Source organism: Meles meles, chromosome 4 (genome assembly GCF_922984935.1).
Source record: "Meles meles chromosome 4, mMelMel3.1 paternal haplotype, whole genome shotgun sequence".
In the NCBI taxonomy this organism is placed as follows: Eukaryota; Metazoa; Chordata; class Mammalia; order Carnivora; family Mustelidae; genus Meles; species Meles meles.
Genome location: NC_060069.1, coordinates 164,453,593 through 164,477,750, shown reverse-complemented (window position 1 = coordinate 164,477,750; position 24,158 = coordinate 164,453,593). Strand labels below are relative to the sequence as shown.

At 55.6% G+C, this 24,158-nt stretch overlaps 1 protein-coding gene across 10 annotated transcripts in view; it reads right to left on the bottom strand.

Annotated features, from left to right (window-relative positions):
* Nucleotides 1-24,158, bottom strand: part of PCNT (pericentrin) — a 119,439-nt gene that overhangs the window by 94,211 nt on the left and 1,070 nt on the right. For all 10 annotated transcript variants that reach the window (XM_046002472.1, XM_046002474.1, XM_046002479.1 and 7 more), the window contains exons 2-11: nucleotides 22,199-22,375; nucleotides 18,364-18,459; nucleotides 10,539-10,631; nucleotides 8,559-8,814; nucleotides 6,883-6,938; nucleotides 6,139-6,313; nucleotides 5,513-5,649; nucleotides 4,160-4,271; nucleotides 2,480-2,726; nucleotides 1,988-2,132 (exon numbers count right to left, since the gene is read on the bottom strand). In XM_046002472.1, the coding sequence (XP_045858428.1) occupies nucleotides 1,988-2,132; nucleotides 2,480-2,726; nucleotides 4,160-4,271; nucleotides 5,513-5,649; nucleotides 6,139-6,313; nucleotides 6,883-6,938; nucleotides 8,559-8,814; nucleotides 10,539-10,631; nucleotides 18,364-18,459; nucleotides 22,199-22,375 (1,494 nt within the window). The remainder of the gene's footprint in view (nucleotides 1-1,987; nucleotides 2,133-2,479; nucleotides 2,727-4,159; nucleotides 4,272-5,512; nucleotides 5,650-6,138; nucleotides 6,314-6,882; nucleotides 6,939-8,558; nucleotides 8,815-10,538; nucleotides 10,632-18,363; nucleotides 18,460-22,198; nucleotides 22,376-24,158) is intronic.

Sequence of the window (24,158 nt, the reverse complement as noted above, 5' to 3'; positions counted from 1 at the left end):
CAAGTGTGCGCACACTCCGGACTTCGCATAAACACACACGTCCCGTCATTCTTTCCCTGCCTTCCTGCACTGTCACGAGAGGCAACAGGAAGAAGTTCAAGACACCGAGGCTGGCCAACCTGGGAAGACAAAGCTCAGTGCTCACAGCACCGTCCGGGGCCCAGGAGCAGAGGGGCTGCGCGCACGCAGGACCCGCGGGCCGAGGCTGGCCGGCGGGGGGCAGGGGACCCCAGAGAGAGCTCTGCCACTGGTCTCCCTGACACCAGGGAGACTCGTGCGGCCTGTGAAGACGAGCCCTGGACCAAAAACCCACACAGGGGACCCCGACACCCACACAGAGGGACAGACGGACGGAAAGCAGGACACAAGGGAAGCACCGAGGGCCTCCAGAGAGGTGTGTGAGAAGGCTGCGCCCGTGGCACAGACACAACAATCAAGAAAGCAGAACCCCCAGAAATCAAAAACAACAACGGAAGTAAGACGTTCGCTACAGAACAAGAACAGCTCACAAGAGCCACCAGGACAGCGCACAGGGGACGCTGAGGAGCGCGGACGGGACCGGCCTCCGGGCCACGGAGGGACAGTCCGACGCAAGGCCCTCCCCCACGGCAGCGGGAACGGTGGACGCACACGCTGGAGCTGCTCCCGGAAAACTCCGGGCAGCTCCCAGGGGCCCCGGGGTGCTGGCGGCTCACACAGAAGGAGAAGCAGCGGCGTGGAGGGACGGCGGCTCTCCGTGCGCAGGGGCGAGAGGACAGACAACACGCGCCACACACAGGAGAGCGAAACAAGCTCTCAGAGGGCTCCCCTCACACGCCCTTGCGTCTCCACCGGGAGAACAGGTGCAGCAAGGAGCGGGGCCACGTGCAAACACACACCTGCTCCCCGACAGCAGGGAGCATCCGACCAGAATGCAGGGTGACCCCAGAACAGCAGGCGGGGGGCCCAGGGGGCAGGACAGGGCCGTGGACAAGGACCCGGAGGCTCTGCTGGGGCGGCCACACCACGCCCAGCGGGACACACGAGAGAAAGTGGAAGGGTGGGAGCCACCACGCGTCGCGCTCCCGTGCCCAGGAAGGCACCGCAGGCAGAGGCGGTTCTAGGAAAAGGACGTTCACAACAGGAAACTGGAGGCAGCCAGTTGAAGAGGATGAACCGTGACCCCAAAATTCACATGTCGACGTCTGAACCTCCAACACCTCAGAATGGGGCCATCTGGAGACCCGGACGCCGGGACGCACCGCAAACCTCCTGGCCAGGCAGCCTGAGGGTGGCCGCCCGCAAGCCGAAGACACGGGGCTCAAGAGAACCCAGCCCCAAGCTCCCGCTCCCAGCCTCCAGACGACACGTCTCTGCCGTGGAACCGTCCGCTCTGCGGCACATGCGTGACGGCTGCCCGGGGTGACTGCGAACCACCGATGCGGACGCTTGTCCTCGTGGGGCCGCCGTCATCCCGCACGCCACCTGCCCGGGGTGACGGCCACAAGACCCGGGCCACCGACACCCCACGCGTCACCGTAAGTAAAGGGAAGCTCTGGAGATAGGACGCCACATCTCACGTCTCAGGACGCGCAGCCGGGCGTCCGCGGACGGAGGTCGGGCGGAGGGGATGCGGCGCACAGAGAAGCCACAGCCGCAAAGAAGCACGAGCCACAGTGACAACGTGGACGCACCCCGAGGGGAGACGCGGAGTAAGCCGGAGACAAACACGCCCCGCGGGATGTCACTGCCCGGGCGACGCTAAGCGAGCGACGGATACAGAGCGGAGGTGCCAGAGGCGGGCGTGGGCAGCACGGGAGGGAGGGTCCGAGGCCACGAGCCTCCAGTCACAGGACAGAGCCTGGCGGGCAGCGCTCGTGACCAGAGACAAGGCTGCACTGGACACGGGGAGCGGCTAAGACGGCAGATCCTAGAAGTTCTCGTCACGAGAAGAAGAAAGTCTGGAGCCCGGGGGCCGGTCGCCAGCAACACCCGCAAACGCCAGCACCTCGTGCTCCTGAAACGAGCGCTCCGCGTCCGCTCCCTCGACGCCGGGAAGAGGGGCCGTCCCCTCCGGCTGCAGGCGGGGTCCCTCCAGGGGCTCTCCTCCTCCTCCTCCTCCAGTCCTCTCTTCTGAAAATGCCGCAGGCGCCCTAGGAGAGAAAACGGTTTTAAAACCTCCCCGTAGGCCACCCCCCACCCCGCTTCCTCCACGGCGATGCCACCCCCCACCCCGACCCCCGTCAAAAGACCGGAGCCCTCGGCCGTGGCCGGGAGACCGCCTGGCAGGACCCCATGCTGGAGCAGAGGGGACCCCGGAGCTGCAGTCCGTGTGGCTCCTCGTCTGAACCCTCTCCTGCTCGAGGCTCAAACGGTAGCTGTTTCTAGACACGAGGCTCCCAGGCTCCGCGGGCAGGAAGCCACGGATAAAACCAGGCTCCGATTCAGCTCGAAGGCCCCGTGTTTTGAAAACACACGAAGACGGCAAGGCCCCGTGCACCTGACGTCCGCCGACTGGGGAACAGACTCCTCGCGCCCCTCCCGCAGCCGCCGCCCCAGCGCCATCGGGTCCTCCTGGGAGCGCCCCTCGGCCTCTGCCAGCTGCTCCTCAGGGGAGATTCTCCTCGGCGGCAGCTCGGACGCCCGCTCCGCCGTCTCTCGCCGCTGCTGCTGCTGCTGCGAGTCCCGCCTCCGGTGCTCCAGCTCTTCCCCGTGAGGCGTGCGGGCCGGGAGCTGGTCATGGAACGCTTTAAGGGGAAGGAATCATGCGGTCACCTTCAGGACACACTGCGGACCTCAGCTCCGAGAAAGCCCGGTCCCGGCCGCCGTGAAGGCGTGGCGGGACCCTCCGTGCCTTATGCCAGGTGGTGCCTCACACGGGGACCTGGTGGGGCGCCCGCAGCGGAGCCCATGGCCCCCGGGAGCGGAGCACCTTCTCGGGCTGGTGCCAAAGGCACCACAGACACCAGAAATGCCAGCGGGTCTTCACGGGCGCTGGGGCTGCAGAGCAGGGAGGTGGGCGGTCCCCAGGGCCTGAGAGCCCCGGCCGATGGCCAGCAAGGACACGAGACCTCGGCCCCGCAAGCGCAGGGACTCATCCTGCCCCAGCCGCCATGAGCCCCGCTGGGCCACGCCAGCACCCTGACTCCGGCCGCGGTGACCCGGACAGAAACCCAGTCCCGCCGTCCACTCCGACCTGCCTGGCCCCCGCCACTAAGGAGCGTGCGTGGCTCCCAGGCCCGCGTCGGTGGCGTTTTGCCAGCAGCAACAGAGCCGGAACGGACACCGACCGTGAGAAGACGTGTTGGCGTCGCTGATTTCAGCAAGAGGGTGCCGCCTGCTGCTTAGCGACGTGGACGGGACCGGTCACCCCCCGGAAGTTTCAAGACAAACGTCCCAGGAAGGACCCTGGAGACCAGCGCGAGGCTCCCCACGGGCCGGGGAGAGCCGAGCGCAGGAGTTCCCGCAGCGGCGTCCACAGAGCCATCCGCAGAGCCGGGAGCCGCACCCGCCACCATGGACGGGCTCGAGGCAAAGAACAGGCGTGAGCAAACGGGCGTGGCCTCACCCACCACGCGGGCTCTGGCCCTTCCTCCCAGCCCTGCTCTGGGCCCCCAGTGATGTGTGCCCAGCAAGGCTGACGCCCGGACTGCAGAGGCCCCGCGTGGAGAGCAGCGGCAGGAACACACAAGTCCACCTGTCTTGCCCATGTCCCCCACATCCCCACTGGAGGCACCACCCGCGAGCAGGAACCCTTCTCGGTCCACAGGAGGAGCCGGGTGAGCCGCTGGGCCCGGCCGACGTGGGCATCTCCCTCGGGGCCACAGGAGCCTGAGAGCACGTGCCCCAGGCGAGCTCAGGGGTGCAGGGGCACGGCGGGATGAGGCGCGCGGGCACCCCGCCCACACGGCTTCTCGGTGAGCGCCCGCCCGGCTGTCAGCCTCGCCGGCCTCCCCCTTGAGGGCTGCCTCCCGGCAGGTGAGCAACGCCGTGACACGGCCCCCGTCCCCCTGCTAGCCTGCTCCACGGGGAAGCCAACGCCTTTGAGTTTGCGCCTTAAAACCATACGCCGACCTCCAAGCAGCTCGCAAAGCCGCTTTCCGTGCTAAAACTGTCACGGCCCCGTGAAAACACCTCATTAGCTTCCGAGGATCTGAGCTTTTAAGAGCAAACGCCTCACCGCTGGGGTCCGGGCTGTCGGCTCCCGGAGACTCGAGCTGGGACCACGGGCGCCGGATCTCTTCCTGCGACTGGGCCTTCAGCGCTGCGTATGCCGCTCGGAGGCTCTCTAACTGCAAGAGGAAGGCCGAGGCGTCAGACGCCACCTGAGGCCACGCCCAGAATGTCCGTGCCCAGCTCTGGGGCACGTGCGATGAGGCCCCAGGCCCGCAGCCAAGAGCAAACCCGCCCACGGCTGCGCACAGCTCATGCCTCACGCGCCTTTCCCGCTCGCTGCCCGGCCTTCCCCTCACTGAGTGAGGACGGAAACGTTCTCTGTTGCCCTAGACACACATCCTTCTAACTTGTCAGGGCACGGAGGGCCAGGCTCCTGCCCACGCTGCTGGTCAGCACCAGCCTCCCGGGGGTCCCTCCCTCCCCCTCCTGGGGCATGGTGGGGTTTTCTCTGCATTTTTCGGTTGCCCCCCACCCCGGGAAGTGTCTCTTCGGGGTGAACAGAGCCAGCCAACCCTGCACCCATGGAGCTGAGAGCAGCTACCACCGTCTTCAGGGGGGCCTTGTGGTGAGGCTGCAAGTGGTCCCAAGGCACCAAGTGGGTGGGTACAAGTGCAGGGCTCGGGCTGAAGGACAAGCCCTGCCAGAGGGCACACAGGACATGGGAGCTCCGGCCTGCAGTGGCCCTGAGGTTGGCCTGCTGCCTTGTGGGTGGCCCCGTCAGCCTCATGCAGGGACAGGACAGAAGGTGCCCTTCCGTGTTCCTTTCCCATCAGCAAGGGAGAATGAGCATGGAGGTGATGGGGCGGGGGGCCGGGAGTGGGTGTGAACACCACGGGGACAGAAACACAAGGTCCTCCTGGGTTCTCTTCTGAAATCTGGGCACGGGCCAACACGGACTCCGCCCCTCTGATTTCTCGGCCTGATGCTGGGGCACTGATGGCCCTGGGGACAGAAGCCCTCGGTAAGATCTGACCACACCACCCACCGTGGGTATGTGACGTCTCGCTGGAAGAGAGTTCTGAATGCATGAGCAGCAGAAGTGTTTCTGGCTCAGTCTTCTTGAGACTTCGTGTTTCTTTAGGGTCACGGTCAGAGAACCTGGCCTTAGACCCCTAATGTCTGGAGTCTGGGTCCCAGGGGCCCCGGTAAAGGACACCAACTCTGCGTGTGCACGATCCAGCATAGCTCACGCCAGCTCCGCACACTGTCCTCCCTTCTCCATCTACTAGGAACCGACGGGCTCTAAATCTACTACTTAAATTTGAGCTAATACCAGAACAGGAAACGATCCCACCCAGATTCTTCTAGAGCCTCCCCTCCCCTGCCGAGCGGCTGACACACACACGTCCCTGCCCACCTCAAGCTGCTTGGCCGCCTCCTGGTCGCGGAGTCTCTGCTCCAAGTCCCGCACGTGCCGACTGCTCTGGGACTGCAGGTCTTCGCGCAGCTGCCTCAGGGCCGCGTCCTGCTGGGTCTCCAGAGTCCTCAGCGCGCCTGGGCACACCACACACCTCCCTGAGCACGTGGCCTTCTGGACCACGCGGAGCACGGCTCCTTCCAGACCCCAGGGTCCTAGCACTCTGCTCTCCCGTGGAGCAGCCCAGACAGCCACCACCTCCTCACCACGACGGCACCGTGTGATGGGCGCAAGAATAAAACGCGAACAGTAGCGGCGTTATGCTCTCAACAACGATCATGGCACATGGACAAACACCTCTGAAACCAAGGTTTCAGGGAGGTCAGGGAGCCGGAGAAGCCTGTGCTCGCCGAGGGGAGAGCCCAAGGCTGAGCCTGAGCCGCCCAGCGGACCCACTCCTGTCTCCATCACTGTGGGCGACACGCAGCCACCACCGCTCTGGCAAGGAAATGCACATGCTCGTCCCCAGCGAGGGCCTGGCACCGCACGGGACTGTCCTTCGAGCACTCCACACGCATACGCGCGCGTCCCCTCTTCAAACCTGATCGTTTGAACTTGAAACTCACATTCAGCCTGATTTTTGGCTTGAAAAATCTTCTCCAATTCAGCTTTCTGTTCTGCCAGTTCATTCTTAAACTGGTCTTGCAAATTCTCCAACTCCAACCGGTGCTTTGCAGACAATTCTCTGCGTAGGTTTTCTAAGCACAGCTCTCTCTCGGCTTCCCATTCTTGCTTCAGGTTCTAATTCAAGTAAGGAAAAAAAATGGGCCAACTGTGGATGATCTGTGGTAAAAAATTTAAATTGCATCGAAAACCGGGCGTGGACAGTCACTGCACCCAGACTGTCACCACAGGAAGCTGGACGCCCCCACCACCCACGAGCCCCGAGCACAAGGGTCAGAAGCAGAGACCCCCAACACGCTCCCCCGAAGTGCCTGGGACCAGCACCCCACGTTTCACTCAGTTCCCACAGGGCACCTCTCTGCCCTAGGATGTCCGTCCGTCCCGGCGCCCAGCGAGAGCCAGGCCACGGGCCCCCCAGGAATCAGAGCTCAGGGTGCCAGAGCTTCCGAGACAGCAGAAGCGCGCGGGGGGCCGCACACGAGCCGCGCTGGCGCCCTGCACGCAGGGAAGAATGCTCTCCCTCTACGCACAAGGCCTGCGTCCTCTACCAGCACGTTCAAGTAAAGCTTTGCTCGCACTCTGTCCGAACCAGGTGAGGGGCTCTCCTTGGGGACTCCGGGCCGGCTGGAGCGACGGCGGGAAAGGGGACGCCGCACCCTCAGGGTGACGTTGCTAACGACGCCTACCTCTAGCATCCGCGCGCTCTTCTCCGTTTCTAACTGTAACTTCTCCTTCAGCTCGGCTGCAAGAAAAACGTTAAGGGCAGATCAGACCACAGAGTCTCCGAGTTTCCCACACCCTGACCACTCGCAGTGGAGAGGGCTGCGGCCCTAAAGGCCACGCCATAGGAACACTCGCCATCAAGGAGAGGACAACAGGGCACGTCCGTGAGGGAACAAGAATTCCACGTGTGACGTAACGAACAAGTTCTGTTCCTACCCAAACCAAGGACAGAGCTTCAGCCAGCCTGACAGCCCCACACAAGCTGGCACAGTAGACCTGGGTGCCCCTTCCGGTCTGTCTGCCCCACACCGGGCCCCCACCCCCCCCCCGGGCCCATCGTCCAGCCTCCCGCCGTGCCAGACTCCAGGCAAGGTATGAAAGACAAAGACCTTCGAGGACCCATCGGCTCCCAAGCCCCAAGGGAAGAGCCATAAGAAAAGATGTGCAGAGGAGGGATGAGGCTGGACCAGTGGGCAGAGCCTGGCAGGGCCTGAGAGATGTGCGCACACCTGGGGACGTGGGCACCAGGAAGAGACATGGGGACCTCAGGAAAGGGTGGGGGGAGCTGGGGCCAGGCAACGGCACATGGACTAAGTGAGGGCGGCCCGAGCAAGCCCAGAGCGCAAGCAAAGGCCGGACACCACCTCAGAGGGGAGGTCACAGGGGCCCAGCCTATGGCAGAGCCTCATGGAGCCGAGGGCAGGCGTGGGCCCCTCTGTGGTCCCGGGGGTGAGCAGAGAGAAGACAGCATCGGAAGGGCCTAAAGGAAAGCATGTTTTGTATTTTAAAAAATGAGCAGAAATGGGGGGACATAAAACTACTTGTTTGCTTGACTCGACATAATGAAACGTGAGAGGACTGGCTCCCTCTGAGGGCTGGGACCCAGAAGACGGTGACTTTCAACACACCCAGGGCGCTGCCTTCATTTTTCAAGTGAAAAACTCGACAGGCAGATGAGCAGAGAAATGGGGGTGACCGCTTGTGGGCACGAGTTTCTTTCTGGGGATCAACGTTCTAACCTTAGACTGTGGGACGTTTGCTCAACTCTGAAATGCACACTCTCAATGGGAAAATTGTATGGTATGTGAATTAGTGCATCATCGAGCTGGTGTTCACAAAACTGATGTCTTCAAAGCAGTGACTAACAAAGAAGTTGGACAAAACCATTAAAACATAAAAATCGGGGAAAAGAACCCATAAAATTCGATCTTTGATGTAGAGAAAGAGCTCAGTCTAGGCCAGAGAATCACCAAAGGAGCAGGTGCCTCAGCACCCCGGGAACGACACGGCCCCACCGGGAGCAGAGGGAGGAGCCCGTGGGATGTGGGGTGTGTCCAGGAGCATTTGGGGTGGTCGGCAACGCTCGGCCACAGACAGTCCCGCCAGAGGCAGACATGGAAGCTTCCGGCACGCAAGCAGATCACCTCCCATGACAGGATCCCATTTCAAAACGCACACAAGCCCAGGGGAGAAGCGGACAGCGGGCGAGGGGACCTCAGAGCCCCGCCCCCAGCAGGGTGCCCTGCAGGCTCTCGGGGAGCTGGGAATGGGACACACGCCCCTGCCGGGGTCCCCCGCCTGCCTCCCCACAGCCAGCCGCGGGCGCCAAGCCCCCAAGGCCCGGCCGGCGCAGCCGCACCTGTTTCCCGGCGGCAGCGCAGCTCCGTCTCCTCCCGCTCCCGCGCGTGCTGCTCCCGGGCCAGCGCCTGCTCCTGCTGCTGCCGGCTCCGCAGCAGGGCCAACTCCTGGGCGTGGCGGCCATTGAGCGCGGCCCGCAGCTCGGTCAGCGCCGCCTCCTTCTCCCTCTGCAGGTTGGCCTGCGTCCGCTCCAGCTGCGCCGCGTGCATGTTGCTCAGACTCAGGCGCAGCGCCTCCAGCTCCAGCGAGGGCACCGGCTGCGGGACAGGGGTGTTTCCGGGCGCTCCGGCACTGGCAGTCGGCAGGGCCAACCCCGGCTGCCAACACGCTCCAGCAGCAGCCCCGCCCCCACCCCTGCAGGCTCTTTCCACCTGCGTCCTGGGAGCCCCGTGCTCCAGGGACAGCACCCGCCCAGCTCCCCACAGGAGTCCAGGCGGCTGGGCCCAGCCTGGCGGCTCCCCAGCCACCTGAACGGCCCAGCCAGCCATGCCCGAAGCCGCTCAGGCCCACAGGACTCTCCCTCTGCCCAAACTCGCTCTGCAGACAGCAGGGGCTGCAGTTCCTCCTCCAGGACACGAGCCACATGCAGCCACGCAGGATGGCCTCCAACCTCCCTCCAGGCAGACTCCCCAGCCCACAGGCCCATCCCGGCTGGAGACAGGGGAGCAGTCATTCCAGATGTTGCAAGACCCCCATCAGATGGGGCGCCTGGGTGGCTCAGTGGGTTAAAGCCTCTGCCTTCGGCTCAGGTCATGATCTCAGAGTCCTGGGATCCAGCCCCGCATTGGGCTCTCTGCTCAGCGGGAGCCTGCTTCCCCCTCCCTCTCCCTCTCTGCCTACTTGTGATCTCTGTCAAATAAATAAATAAAATCTTTTAAAGCTTTAAAAACAAAAAGAAAGAAGGCCCCATCAGAAACATGGGACGATAACCAGAACAGACAGGAGGCAGCTCTGGACGGTCACTGCCAACGCCGGAACACCGTGAGGCCAAACAGGGCCCAGCAGTGGCTGAGTGAATGACACCGTCAGGAATCCCAGGCTCCAGACCAGAGACGAGTGAGCTCTGCACTTCACGCTCTGGAAGGTGGGCAGAGGGGACAAAGGAGAGGCTTCTGTGCCTGGCTGAGCGAGGGGAAATCTGCTGCTCCTTCCACTGCCCTGGGTGAAGGTGGAGGAGCCCAGAGTTCCAGGAAGCATACTTATTCCCCACAAACACTAACAACAGAAAAACACACTTAAGGGGCACCCAAAAAAGCATAAAAATAAAATTAATAAAGGGGAGGCACCTGGGTGGCTCAGTGGGTTAAGTGTCTGCGTTTGGCTCAGGTCATGATCACAGGGTCCTGGGATTGAGCCCCGCATCGGGCTCCCTGCTCAGCAGGGAGCTTGCTTCTCCCTCTCCCTGCTGCTCTCCCTGCTCATTCTCCTTCTGTTTGTCAAATAAGTAATTAAAATCCTTGAAAATAAATAAATGAAATGGATAAAGGAAAGCAGTAAGCAGAAACCACGGGAAAAGAGTATGTGTCCCCAGAGAGGTCAGCAGGGACCTCCAGCAGGACAGCAAGGCGACAGTGAGGTGCAGGGACACGCACCAGCCCTCCTGCCACAAGCACCTCCTGCTTCCCGGAGGCGGCAGCCACCAGGGAAATCAGACGGGCCTGCAGGATGGCCTGGCTCACAGGTTCTCTCCCTTGAGACCCCGCAGGGCCACGCACCCGTGTTTAATGAATGGGGGCGGCGGCAGATAGGGAAACCGCTGGCTGTGCTGCGAGTGGCACTCGGCCAGACTCACCACCCCCAGGCGTCCTCACACACCTCTCCACCGGCCCTTTCAAAGCCCCCCACGCAGCAAGCCTGCAGCACAAACCTCTACTACCTGCAACCTTCCCGGATCCCCAAACCCACTGGCGCAAATTACAGGGCGAGTGCGCAGGGACCAGCCACAGCCCCAAGCATCCCGTCGCCGGGTCTGCAGCCGCACCTGCTGCGTCTCTGTCGGCTGCTGTGCGCCAACGGCCTCCTTCTGTCTTCTCGTCAGTTCCGCAAACTCTAGCTTACGCTCTTGTTCGCGTTCCTAAAGACGCAAAGCGAAGGACGTAAGCCAGAGAATTCACATGAGAAAACAGTCACTACAAACACTTAGGACACACCAGAGGGAACTGAGCCCAGAGTGTTCACGGCAGCACGACTCACAACTGCCAGAGGGTGGAACAAGCCAAGCGTCCACACACAGCACAATGCACAAACAGAACGTGGAAAAGCCATCAGGGTTGGGGGGAGCATCACTCTGCCACAAAAAGGAGCTACGATACTCAGAACCTCAAAACGTCAGACTCCATGAAAGCAGCCAGACACACACTGTGCAGTTCTGTGAACATGAACTGTCCAGATCAGGCAAATCCATAGGGACAGAATGATGGTCAGGGGGTACCAGTGGGTGCCAGGGGCCAGAAGGACAGAGGAATGGGGAATGACTGCTAATGCGTATGAGGCTCCTTTTCGGGTGATGAACGTGTTTGGGGATTACAGAGTCGTGATGGCTGCACAACAAAATGTATCAAAAGCCACTGGTATATATGCTCTAAAATGGTAAATTTTATAAACGTGCATCGTATCTCCATAAAAATAACCGTGAAAGAACAATCAGCCTGCTTAAGTGGCTTAGGGTAAAGCAGAAAACCCCAGAGAAGTGTTGCTCCCGGATAGCGGTGTGAGCTCCCCAGGCTATCTGCTCCTCAGTCAGCAGTGACGCTTACGGGAAGGAAGACGTACTTAAGACGCCTGCAAGGGCACCAGTAAAAGCTCAATGAACCCGAGGATGTAAACCTGAACCATCATCACAGCTGGTCAAGCAGCAAAAGCTGGTGGTAATGCTGACGCTCAATGTCTCCAAAGTCACGGGGAAACAACCCAACGCGTCAGTTGCAGAGTACGTTGGTGTGACTTTTTCTTATGAGCAATTCTGAAGACAGACATCAAGCGCCATAGACCATGTTTCTGTCTTAACATTCCCGGGGCTGGGGGCACCTGGCTGGCTCAGGTGGTTAGGCATCTGACTCTTGATCTCAGCCCCTCCTGATCTCAGAGTCGCGAGTTCAAGCCTCACACTGGGCTGCACACTGGGCTCAGAGCCTACTTAAAACAAAACTTCCCAACTCTAGGAGCATTTTCAGCATCAACAATCTAAAGGGAAAAGAAAGGCTACAGGCCTTCTATGAGCATCCCGGTCTCCCCTCCCCCTCCCCGGCAATCAGCCGCAGGCCAGGCCTGGAGCAGATCCTGCCCGGACCATGCGCAGCCAGGAGCAGGCCCCGCCCAGAGCAGGCTGCTACAGCCACAGGCCTCCCACCTTCTGCTCCAGGACAGCCCAGACCTTTCTCTGGGGCTTACTGCAAAGGCACCTCAGACTCAAAGCAGACTGAATTTTCCTGCCCAAGCCAGGGCTCCTCCAACATTATCCACCTCAGTTAACAGCACCCAAACCCTCACAGTCCTCCTATTCCTGCCTCCCGTCACAGCAGCCCCACAGCAGCCCAAGGCCAATCCTGGCAACCTCCATTCCCATGGGCACAGATGACTGGCCCCCATGGTCACTCAGCTGATGTGAGGTCAGTGGCTTGGAGGCCAAATGACACATTCAGAAAACAAATCCAACCTTGTCACCCGCTTGAAAAACTCGGTGCATCTGCTGCCCTTGGGGAAAAATCCCTGAAGGATCCTGCTGTCCCACTTGGCACTTGCCTCGTGTACCAGGGGGCCCCTGCGCATATGGATGGGCTCTGCCTCCCCTCCTTACGCTCCTCTGGGACTTCCCAGCCCTGACGCCCACCCCTGCTGCTCCCTGCACATGTCGGTGATGCCCAGGAATCTGCCCCATAGCTGTGAGGCACAGCGTCCCTCCACCGGGGAGGCTCACCACGTGGAAGCAAACTGTTCCAAGGGGAGTGTTAGAGCCCATTAAATACCACTATGGATCCTTCTTCAAATTACGGGGTTCTTTCCAATGGTAAAAGGTAATATAGGAATGTCCAGTTTTAAACATAAAAGGCAGAATCTTAAAACATTTTTGCTACAAACATCAGAATTGTGGGATAAAATATAACAAAAATGACTCTAAATGCTCTCTGGGAGGGAACCCGCCAGGTGCCAGACAGGAGGGACCAGAATCTAAAATGATCTGGGGGACAGGGACACGGGAGGGCAGCACACGCTCCCAGAACTGGCAACTTTGCCAGGAGGGCATTAGAAATGAGATGTCGGACACAAGCAGGTGTCCCGAAGGCCTGTGCAGCAAGAGAGGACGCATATCTTCACTGCCCAAGGGCGGGAGGCCAGGTGTGGCAGACCAGGGAGCTGACCCACCTCCGGATACCAAGGCAGAGGCAGCGAGGTGGGGCGTCTCTCCCAAAACATTTAGACCCAGGCCTGCTCGTCGTATGTTTACAAATGTATACACACCGTGGGATGCAGAAACCCCCACGCCAAGACACTGACGTAAACACAAGTCCCAGCAAGGGCACACAGGTGGCTCAGTCCATTAAGTGTCTGCCTTCAGCTCAGGTCATGACATGAGGGTCCTGGGAGGGAGCCCTGAGTCCAGTCAGGCTCCCTGCTCAGCAGGGAGCCTGCTTCTCCCTCCCCTCCGCTTGCTGCTCCCCCTTCTTGTGCGCTCTCTCTCTCAAATAAAATCTTAAAAAATAAGTCCTAGCAAAGGGCTGTTTCTGGGACACCTATCAGATACAAATCTGGCACCATCCAAAGGGGCTCCCACAAGCCAGGGACACAAGATATCCTCACGGAAACCACACAAACACCTCACTAAAAGCGAGCGCACACACGCTACCCCAGGAAGTAACCGGTACCTGCGGAACAAGATATGAAAGACGACCTTCGGCAGCGTCTGCAGGTGGTCCCCGCAGGGGTGTGCAGCCCAAAATGAGCCCGAGCCGTACAGTAACTTAGAGAGAGGAACGGACCACACCTCTAAACACTGGGCAAAATTCAGACCAACTTGCTCATGAAAAGATACAGCTGCACTTAAAACAAAACAGCTTCAAAGTATCTCCAGGAAACATTACGTGACACAAAACGACACCGCCGTCTTTAAGGAGTCCAAACACAGTGTCCCGAAATACAGAGAGCAGAGCCAAAGTCAGCAACTCAGCAGACGGATTTCGGAGCCGACCACACACAGAGGAACAGAGTCAGTAAAGAAGAGATGACCCAGATGAAATCTGCGAGGGTAACCCAGAGAAGGAACGTGCAGAAACAAGATGGGATTTCGGGAAAACCGTCACCGGGAGTTCGGGCCCCTGGAGAAAGAAGGGCCAGACGCTGTGTGCGGAGATGCCGCCTGGAGATCTTCTAGAATAAGAGACGTGTACCATCCACAGACCGCAAGAGCCCATGTGCCAGGTCGCGCTAGTAAAATGAGACGTGCACATCTCGGCCTAGGAAAGTGGACGTGTGGAAGGCCAAGCAGGAAGTGGAGGCGGCAAAGGGACGGTGGACTGGCTGCGGACACTGAACCCGGGGCAGAGCCGGGCAAACACCCGGCAGGCGACACACCGACCACCAACCTCCGAGTCCCCGCCAGCAGGGCTATCTTTCAGGAACAAAGGGAAAAAGCCAAAATATATTCAGGAGAACATCGACGGGGAGCATGGGCACAAGAAGGGTCTTGCCACAGGAAATACTAAAGAGCGTCCTACAGACAGAAGGGGCATGGCCCCGCCATGCAAGCCTGAAAAAGAGTGAAGGAGGAAGAAAACGGAACCGCAGTGCTAAGCCTAAACAAGAACTGACGCTAACAAATAAATGACTCCTTCCATCGTGCGGAAGCAACAGCGGGTCCACGAGCACATCCACGCAGTAAAGCAACCAAGAGAAGGCGGTCCTGATGTAGAAACAGCTGGCATGAACCTTATGTCTATTCTGCTACAGGATTCAAAAAGTCAGACCCAAAAGGCTACATACTCTAGGATCCCATCTGTACCGCAGTCCCTCGGGGCTGGGGGAGCAAGGGGAGGCTGACAGCGGGGTCGGAGGCACAGGGAAACTCGCAGGGGTGGAGCTGTTCCGTGGGGAGCCCTGTGGCGCTGGACGGGACCTGCGGCCAGCAGAACGCGCTCGAGCTTACACTAGTAAGTGTACATAAGGACAGACACACACAGAATTGCCTGCAGTTAGTTAATAACCGTGTACGCACACGGACTAGTGTGCCCATGCATCCGCTGAGTGACCCAGCAGTCACCACACCCGGCGCCCCAGTCCTGGTTTCTACCAGCATCAAAGGAAAGGAACCAGGGCCCCTCGAAGAAACGTGTGACTCCAGAACTGAGGCAGGGAGCGCAAGACGAGCCTGAAGAAAGCCAGAACGTGCTTCTAGGAAAAAGGATGGGGCATGTCGCCAGGACGCAGGGGCCGGACTGAAAAAGCTCACAGCGGCCCCAGCTGAACACCTGAAGCAACAAAAGACATACGACAGAGAGTATAACAAATACACATGAGCCCACACTGATATAAATACGGGGTTAAACAATTAACGGGGAAGAAGAGGCAACTCTCCCTTACAGAAAAGTCACAACAGAATGGGTGGCTACCCCTCCCCGTGGGAGGCAGCACGTGACCCCTGTCCCCTGAAGGGTGTGCTGGGCTCAGTGGCTCCCTCCCGAAGAGGAGAGTCTGGAGAAGGGGAACCCGGCTGACCCGGCCTCGCAGGAGGAGGCTACAAGGGCACGTCGCCTCTGTGGTGAAATCCCTAATAATGACAATCATCAGAGAAACCCAGACTGAGAGAGAGTCCCCAAGTAACCGACCAGCGCTATTCGAGGTCAGAGGCCTGAGGAGACGAAGCAGGCAAGACGACCGAGAGATGCAGTCCTGGGCGCAGACCCAGACGGAAAAAGCTCTTACTGGAAAACTGCTGGGACCCAAGCGAGTCCGTACGCAGTCAGCAGCGATGCTGCAGAGTTAAGGCCTTCGCTCTGACGCGTGTGCCCACGCCCGCGACGCCAGCAGCACGAAAGCGGGTGAGGGAGCACGGGAACTGCACCCGCTCCGCAACTCTGCTGTAAATCTCTAACTCTTCCCGAACTAAAAGCTTATTTAAACCAATGAACAGCTGGATAATAGAAGGCTGAACAAACTGTGCGACTAAAAATTTTTTTTTTAATTTTATTTATCCGAGAGAGAGACAGAGTGAGAGAGCATGAGAGGAGAGGTCAGAGGGAGGAGCAGACTCCCCATGGAGCTGGGAGCCTGATGTGGGGCTCGATCCCAGGACTCCGGGATCATGACCTGAGCTGAAGGCAGTCGCTTAACCAACTGAGCCACCCAGGCGCCCCCTAAAAGTTATTTTTTAAAAAAGGAAGACAGCGTTGGCAGAGCATACAATGCTTGATCTCAGGGTCGTGAGTTCAAACCCCACGCTGGGCACGGAGTCTACTTGCACAAACAGAAAGGAATGTGAAACCCATTAGGATGGCTACTGTAAAAAGAGAAAACAGGTTGGTGAGGATGTGCACAGCTGGTGGAAATGTAAACCGAGGCAGCCACTGTGGAAAACAGTGTGGAGGTTTCTCAAAAATTAAAATTAGAATTACCATCTGATTTAGCACACTCCTTGACATATACCCCCAAAGACTTGAAAGCAGAGTCTCAAAGAGGTATTTGCACACCTTATCCACAGTAGCGTTACTCACGATGCCTAGAACGTGGAAGAGACTCAAGCATCCTGCCCCAGGTGAATGGATTACCAAGAAGCGGTCTAACCGTACTAAGGAATATTAGCCTTAAAAAGGAAGGAAGCTTTGTCGCAAGCTACAACACATACGAACCTTGAGGATATCGTGCTAAGTGAAATAAGCCACTCACGAAAAAAATAAAAATCACGTATTCACTTATGTGTGGTATCTAAAATAGTCAAAATCAGAGACTGAGAAAGTAGAACGGTGGCTGCCAGGGCTAGGGAGGGGAGGGGAAATGGGGACGTACTGTTTAAAGCAAACAGGGTTTCAGCTTTACTAGATGACAGAAGCTGTGGAGATGGACAGTGGCAATGGCCACACATTAGGAATGCATGTAATACAAATGAGCCGTGCACTTAAAAATGGTTAAGGGGCACCGGGCTGGCTCAGTCAGTTAAGTACCTAACTCTTGGTTTTGGCTCAGGTCATGATCTTGGGGTCTTGATATCGAGCAACTTGTCAGGCTCTGTGTTCAGTAGGGGAGTCTGCTTGAGATTCTCTCCCTCTCCCTCTGTTCCTCCACCCTGCTCTGTGCATGCCCCCACCTCCGTCTCTCTGTCTAAAATAAGTAAGTCTTTTTAAAAAAATGGTTAAGATGGTAAATTTTATAGTAAGTGTATTTTATAATAAAAAAATGACAAAAACATACACTGAAACTTATAAATGGAGTTTAAATATTCTAAGATCCTTGTACTTTCAAAGACCAAAGATACTGATTAAGTTTAGACATAGAAAAGTATAAATGTTCTATGGAATAAGCTCACAAGTAAAAGAACAGAAACTGAGTATATTTTTACTTCAAAATGGGTGAAGGGAGAATTAAAAAAAAAAAATCCCCAGATAAAAAGTAATCCAAAGCCTCGCCCCTGCAAAAGGAGAAAAAAGGAAAACAGAAAGCCTAAAAATGAAACAAGCTCAAACACATCAGTGATTACATTAAATGTAAATAAATCATACTGTCCACCAAAAAGACACAGACCATCAGTAATTTTTAAAAATCGAGTCCCCACTCCTTAGCAGGACATAAACTGAAACACAAGGACGCAAAGATGTTGGAAGGTAAGGACAGAAACACGCCAGCACCACGCCTGACCCGTTTACACAGCGCTCTAAAGCACAAATGCCACGGACATCAGGGTGCAGCTGACTTCCAGGTCGAGAGAAGACAGCAGCAGGCCCAGCACCGTCACGTGTCTTACCTGAGGGAGGATCGTGTGGTCTTTATTGTGTACTTGTTTATGAGGCTACATGTACGTCTTATGCAGTTTCTACTTTTCCGTGTACATGCTGTATGTCACAGGGATTATTTTTCGGTTTTTGTGTCACAGTTTAAAACAGGTATAAAAACATGTATTTTAGGGTGATCCTTGTGGACCCCACCAGAGATGACTTTTCCAGGCCCTGCCTATGATCCAGATCTCACCTGCAATAATACAGATTAAAAACCGAGCTTGCTCACTGTCTAAAGTAATGTGAACTAAGTCCAGCTGGAATCCAACGTTTAAAATACAGAATTTTAACACAACACTTTCAAACCAGTCAATTCAGCTTCTAATGAATTTTCTTCCAAATGCTAAAACAAAACGAACAATTAATAAATGTAATTGATCCAACATATACGGAATTCATGCCAGGCCCTGTGGCAGAAACAGACCCCACAGACACAACTGACTGTGGGAAAGATGAAGGCCAGGCCCAAGGAACAAGCCACAACATTCAGGCAATGGGAAAATGAGGGAAGTCAGACATGACCACTAGCCTCAGTGCATGAAGGCAACCTTCTCTCTTCAACATCCAGAAGGAAAGATCAAAGGTCCCAAGGAAGGGAGATTGGGGCTCCATCAGAAGGGTCCTCAGAAAGACCTTCTGTGCAAGGGTGACACCAAGGAAGTGAGGCCTGAAGGAGAAGCTCTGTATCCAGCTCTCCTTGTTCTGAGCTTCTACTCTTGAAGAGACAGGGCCCTTCAGATATTGAGTCCTCTCTCTGGTTTGGGTTTCCACAAGATGGAGAAATCCTCTGACAAGAGGCACACTTTAACAGAGAACCCTGAAGAATACCTTTGTGATATCCTCAGGCTGTTCCAAGTGGTCGCCATCCGGTTTCTGCTGTAGCTGCTCCAAGTGCCCTGTCCTCTCTCCACTGGGGTCCTCCAGCTAAGAAGGAAGGGCCAGAGAAGAGCATTTACAGCAACATCCAGAGCTGCAACCTCAGGCCTTCCCACCCACACACCCAAATGTCCACACCAATTCCATTCCCACCTGTTCAAAATGCACGTTCCTCCATAAACAATTCTCAAACTCTAAACATTTTCTATGCAACCATTTCCCTAATGATGTTACTGCCCTTCCATTTTTTAAGATTTGACTTATTTATCTGGGGGGTAGGGAAGGGCAGAGGGGGAAGGAGAGGGACAAGCAAACTCCATGCTAAGCGCAGAGCCCTACATGGGGCTCGGTCCCAGGATCCTGAGATCATGACCTGAGCCAAAACCAAGAGCTGGATGCTTAACCAACTGAGCGCCCAGGCGCCCTGCTGCTCTTCTATTTAATGAATTCTGCCTCACTTCACTGTGCATGACACTTAAATTACTAAATTTTAGTTTCTTAATAAATTCTAATCTTTCAGACACATGCATATTTCCTAAACTCTTTTTATTTAAGTTCAAATATTTCATCTTCAAGGTTTTCCATTTTTAAATAGCTTGCTTTATTATAAGAATACCGTAGGAGCTCCTGTATTGCTCAGTTGGCTAAGGCTCTGCCTTCAGCTTACATTGTGATCTCAGGGTCCTGGGATCAAGCCCAGCATAGAGCTTCCTGCTCAGCAGGGAACCTAATTTTCTCCCTCTCCCTCTGTGCCTCCCCCCGACTCAGGTTCGGGCTCTTGCTATCTCTCTCTCAAGTAAATAAAGAAATAAAATCTTAAAAAAAAAAAAAAAAAAAAGAATACCGTATATGATACAGAAAATACGTGTTAATCGACTGTTACATCATGTTGCCGGTAAGGCTTCCGGTCAACAGTAGTTATGTTTTGGGAAGTCAAAAGTTATAGGCCTACTTTCGACTGCATCGGGGGGTCAGTGTCCCAACCCCCTTGCTGTTGAAAGGTCAACTATATATACAAATATTCTAGTTAGTAAATTTGTTTTACACAGGAGTGAGGATTAGCAATTCCGAAACTAATCTGTGTATATTTTAAGACTGGGGAAGTAAGTAAATTTATTGTAGACAGGACGCCAGGTTTCTCACTATTGGCAAAAGGAATTAAGATTAAGGAGAGGGGGTGAGAAGCTAGAATGATTCCTGTGATGCTGGATGGGAACCGATGGTACTAGTGTGAACTCGTGGTTTTTATTATACGCAGAGACTGACAAAGACACAGAGACCCAGCTCTCTGTTAAAGCAGCCTGGAACCAAAGATACCCCAATAGCAATGAACACACCTATCACCCGGATATCGGTTTCTAAATACCATTCTCCATTAAAAGAAACCAGACCTCCTTGAAGAATCGGCTGATAACAGTCTGAAAAGGACAAAACAAACTTGGGAGATCTCCGTGCCAAAATGCAAAGAACTAAGGTGCCACAAACAACGAGGACATGTAGGAAAGGCAGATGCCAATCCAAAGGCACACCCAATGGCCGAATCTCTGTATTTCAGCAACGAAATAGACACTGGCGTGGTTGCTGTAACGAGCAAAACCTACAGAATCAACGAGGCGCCTGGCTGGTTCAGGTCGTGAGAGCGTGATTCTTGATCTTGGGATCAAGTGTGTAAGCCCCATGTTAGGTGTAAAGTTTACTTAAAAAAGGAAAAAAAAAAAAAAAGAGAAATCCCTAAATCCACACTAGCATCACTACTGGACACACAAGCAGACTAGAGGGAAACGACAGCTCCTCCTCACAGCAGGACGTCAACACATGGAGACAGAATGACAGACACAGAAATCATCATTTGGCCAATACCACCGTAACAACTGCTGCAAGCAAGAATCACCAATGGAAGGTAAAATTAGTGGAGAAAAGCAGAAGAAATAGGGCTTTGCAGGGTCTCTCTCTTCCCACGATACACTTATTAACTACAAAGTTAAAAACAGTGACTTTTCTATCAAGGGACATCTGGCAAGTCCCATAGTAACTCAGTGATCAAAGCTGACCTTACCAATAGTAGTGAGACCACCATGTACCAATACCACCTGCACGGAGCAGGGAATCCTCACTTCTACCCTGTTCTCACCAAAAATTATAACCTGATTTTAATCCGAAGAAAACATCAAACAATCCCAAAATGACGGGCATCCCACAAAATGACTAGTGAGGGATCGCCCGGGTGGCTCACCAGGTTAAGCCTCTACCGTCAGCTCAGGTCAAGATCCCAGGGTCCTGGGACTGAGTACGGCCTGGGGCTCCCTGCTCAGTAGGGAGTCCGCTTCTCTCTCTCCCTCTGCCCCTCCCACTGGTTTGTGGGCGCATGCTCTCTCTCAAATAAAATAAAATCTTAAAAAAAAAAATACCTACCAGTGACTCTTCAAAGATGTCCAACTTATAGAAGACAAGGTAAGACTGCGAAAGTGCCTCAGACTGGAGGAGACTAAGACGGCAGGACACTGAGATGCAGTACCCAGTCGTGGACCGGAAAAAGGGCCGCAGTGGGACTGTGAGAGAACACGGTCCCACTGTGTTCAGAGAGAACCCTGAACACACTCCATCTATTAGCTCACCGTCCTGTTTCAGCGCGAACTGAAACAGATTACGATAATCGTGTGCTAACACAAGATGGTAACACTTCAGGAGTCGGAGTGAACTGTCCATAAACCCTGTGCTAATTTTTGCAAATTTTTTGTTAAGCTGAACGCTATTTCAAAATGAAAAGCTAAAATATATGGAACACTTAACTTAAAATTAAAAAAATATATGGAACACTTAACTTAAAATTAAAAAACTTCTCTGACTTGAAAACAAAAATAAAACCACCATTAATTATAAGTCATGAGCTTTTCTCCTCAAGGACCCGTGGAGAAAACGTGCAGAGAAGAGCCCTGGGAGCCACTCTCAGGCGCGCGTTCACCTGCGCGGCCGCTGAGGGCAGCGGCCCGACCCCAGGACAAGCACAGAGGAGGACGGATCCCTCAGGCCTGTAGCGGGGGATCAAGCTGACCAGGGTGGGCCCCCAGCGTGTTGGTCAGCTGCCCCCCACCCCCCAACGAGGGAGTACAACAGCTCCGTCTTCCGAATTTCTGAAGGAAAAATTCCAGATGTGCAGGCAGAGCATCACAAATGTGCGTGCCGGCAACAACGCCACTTTTCCAGTAAAGCAGGCCAGACGCATCAGGAGTTTTCCTCAAATTCTGCCCTCAGCCACCAGTGTTCCAGCCGCTTCTAGCAAACACCGACCCCTGATCCCGCTCTGCCGCACACAGCAAGGGCCCTCAGTAAGGTGCGGAAGAAGCCACAGTGCAAGCCCACCCACAGGAGGCCAGGTGGGCCCCACACCCGCCTTGAGCAGTGGGCGGAGCCTTGTCCAGCAAGTCACCACTCCCAGAACGCCTCCACCCAGGCCCTCGCCAACCCGACATTCAGAGCTCCAGTGAAGAACCGAGACAGAGGAAGAAGGAATATTATGGTTTAAGTGTCCAAGGAAAAGCCTGTTAAAGGGGCAGCCACAGCCACACCCAGGGAACACTGCTAAAATCCCCATTACCAAAGCAAGAACCAATACCCACACTTGCCGTCCGTGGATCCAAAATCACAGAAGATAAGACACGTACTAGGAGTGAAAACACAAAACACAGTCCCTTTTTCATAAAGTGAAACCCTCTTTCCCGACCTTTGACAGGCAAAAGCAGACCGAAGTTGCTGGTGCGGAAAGCTGCACCGTGCTGGGAACACCCACCTGCGCTGCCTGTGCTCCCGCGGGGGTGTCCCCTCTTCCCAGGAGTCCACCATCCTCAGCGGCTACCGGGCTCTCCTCCTGGACAGGCGCATCGACAGCCGGGCCCTTCCTCTTCGCCGTCTTTTTCTTCGGATGCGCACAGTCACCTTTTGTTTTTCTCTGTCGGAAGTGAGCAAGCTGCGCAAAAACGCAGAGACGTAGTAAAGGCAAAGGTAGGTAAGGAAAAAGCAACAGAACCACAAAGCCAGCGAGCTGGTGGGGGGCATGAGGCTGTGCGGCTGGCCCAGTGTGCTCAGCCAAACCTCGCCAGACCCACAGACCGACCAGCAGATCCCTGTCCCCCAGACTCTGCCTTCATTAACATCTGCAACGCCAGCATTTAAGTTCAGAATTCTATCCGAACAGTCTCACAACAAGAACCGCTAACTATGCCTATGTACAGACAAAAGAAAGCAATACGGCCAAAGGGCAGAAGAGCTTTTCTAGCCCCTGGCAGTTTCCAGAAAAATATGATTTTAAAAAAATACATCTATTTAAAAGACTGATAGCTTTATCAAGGCATGCTTAAGGTTTAAAACTATATAAAAGCTAAATCTCTTTTTGCTCCCATTTTCCCCCAATGGAGGAAATACATAGCCTAGCCAAAACTTCCTAGCCACAGATTCTGAGGCAAGGTACAGAAATAGCAAAAAATTAATTAAGCCAGGTCAATCTAAGATCCTCCTTTATGGAATCAGATGTTCTATTTTTCATGACACAGCTCACAATGCACCAGGGACCTCCACAGAATGTCACCCATCAGAAGAGACAACCTAGCTCTGCTCAATCCCTCAGACTGAAGGGTTTTAGATTCTGTTCACACACCATCTCCCGTAAGACCTTACTCGAAGGTAAGAAATCTAACATCAGCTTTTCCTGAGACACTAGGTCCTCCAAATGGCAGCCGTACTCATAAGAGCAAATGCATTTAACAAACATTTGTGTAAATGCATTAGTGCACACTTCCACAGACACAGAAAAATTACACAAGGCCACTTACATGAGAAAAATCGTGTCTGGTCAGGACAGCCTGCCTTCCAAACCAGCCCCACAGTCCTCACTTTATGCCACTCTGTCAACTCTGTCCCCAGGTTCCCTCCCACATCACCCGCCTCAAGTCTGGCCTGGGGTCTCCAGCAAGAGGTGCCCTGCTTCTGCCTGCAACGAGGCGAACCTTCCTCATCACCCCTGGCACTCCATCAAGGTGTTTATGCTCACAGACCGTGGCAAGCTCGGGGGAAAAACATGCCAAATACTAAACTGTGGCTGTTTTGTCTCCTGGCCCATGTACATGCCAGGCACATGGAAAGGGGAAAAACAGGCCACCACCTCCCTCCTCAAACCCCAGTCACAAGTTCTGCTTCCCAGGAAGCCTGAATGAGGCCACCCTGTCCCCTCCCTGTCACCCTGCGGTTAGACGCTGCTACACCAGTCACTACGTGTGTGAATGGCCTCTTTAATGCAGTGGCCCTCGGGTTCCCTCCAAGGGAGATCAGCACCGAGTATCTCCTCCAGCTGGTCCAGATTCAAGTCCCAAAGTCTGGCCACACCTGACCTCACGCAGGCAGCAGCATCCTGTGGCTCAACCGGCTGGCGGGAGCCACCGCAGGGCCTCTCCTCATCCCTCGGCCAGTGGGTAACTCACTCCCGCCACTCAGCCAGAAGGGGGGGGCCGGGGGTGGGCGAGGGAGTCACACCTAAGTGCCCGCGTGCTCCGCTCTGCCTCCACCGCCCGGGTCATTCCGGCTCGCGGCTCAAGCACCAGGATGTGCCCGAGTACCAGTGTCGTCGGGGAAACCCCGGCAGAGGCAGGAAGATCCACGCGCCCCGCAGCCACCCGACTCTGGAGCAGACTCTGGAGCACGGAGTTCCCGGGGCTTTCACAACCTCGAGTCCCCGCAGACCCCGTCCAGCTGTGGGG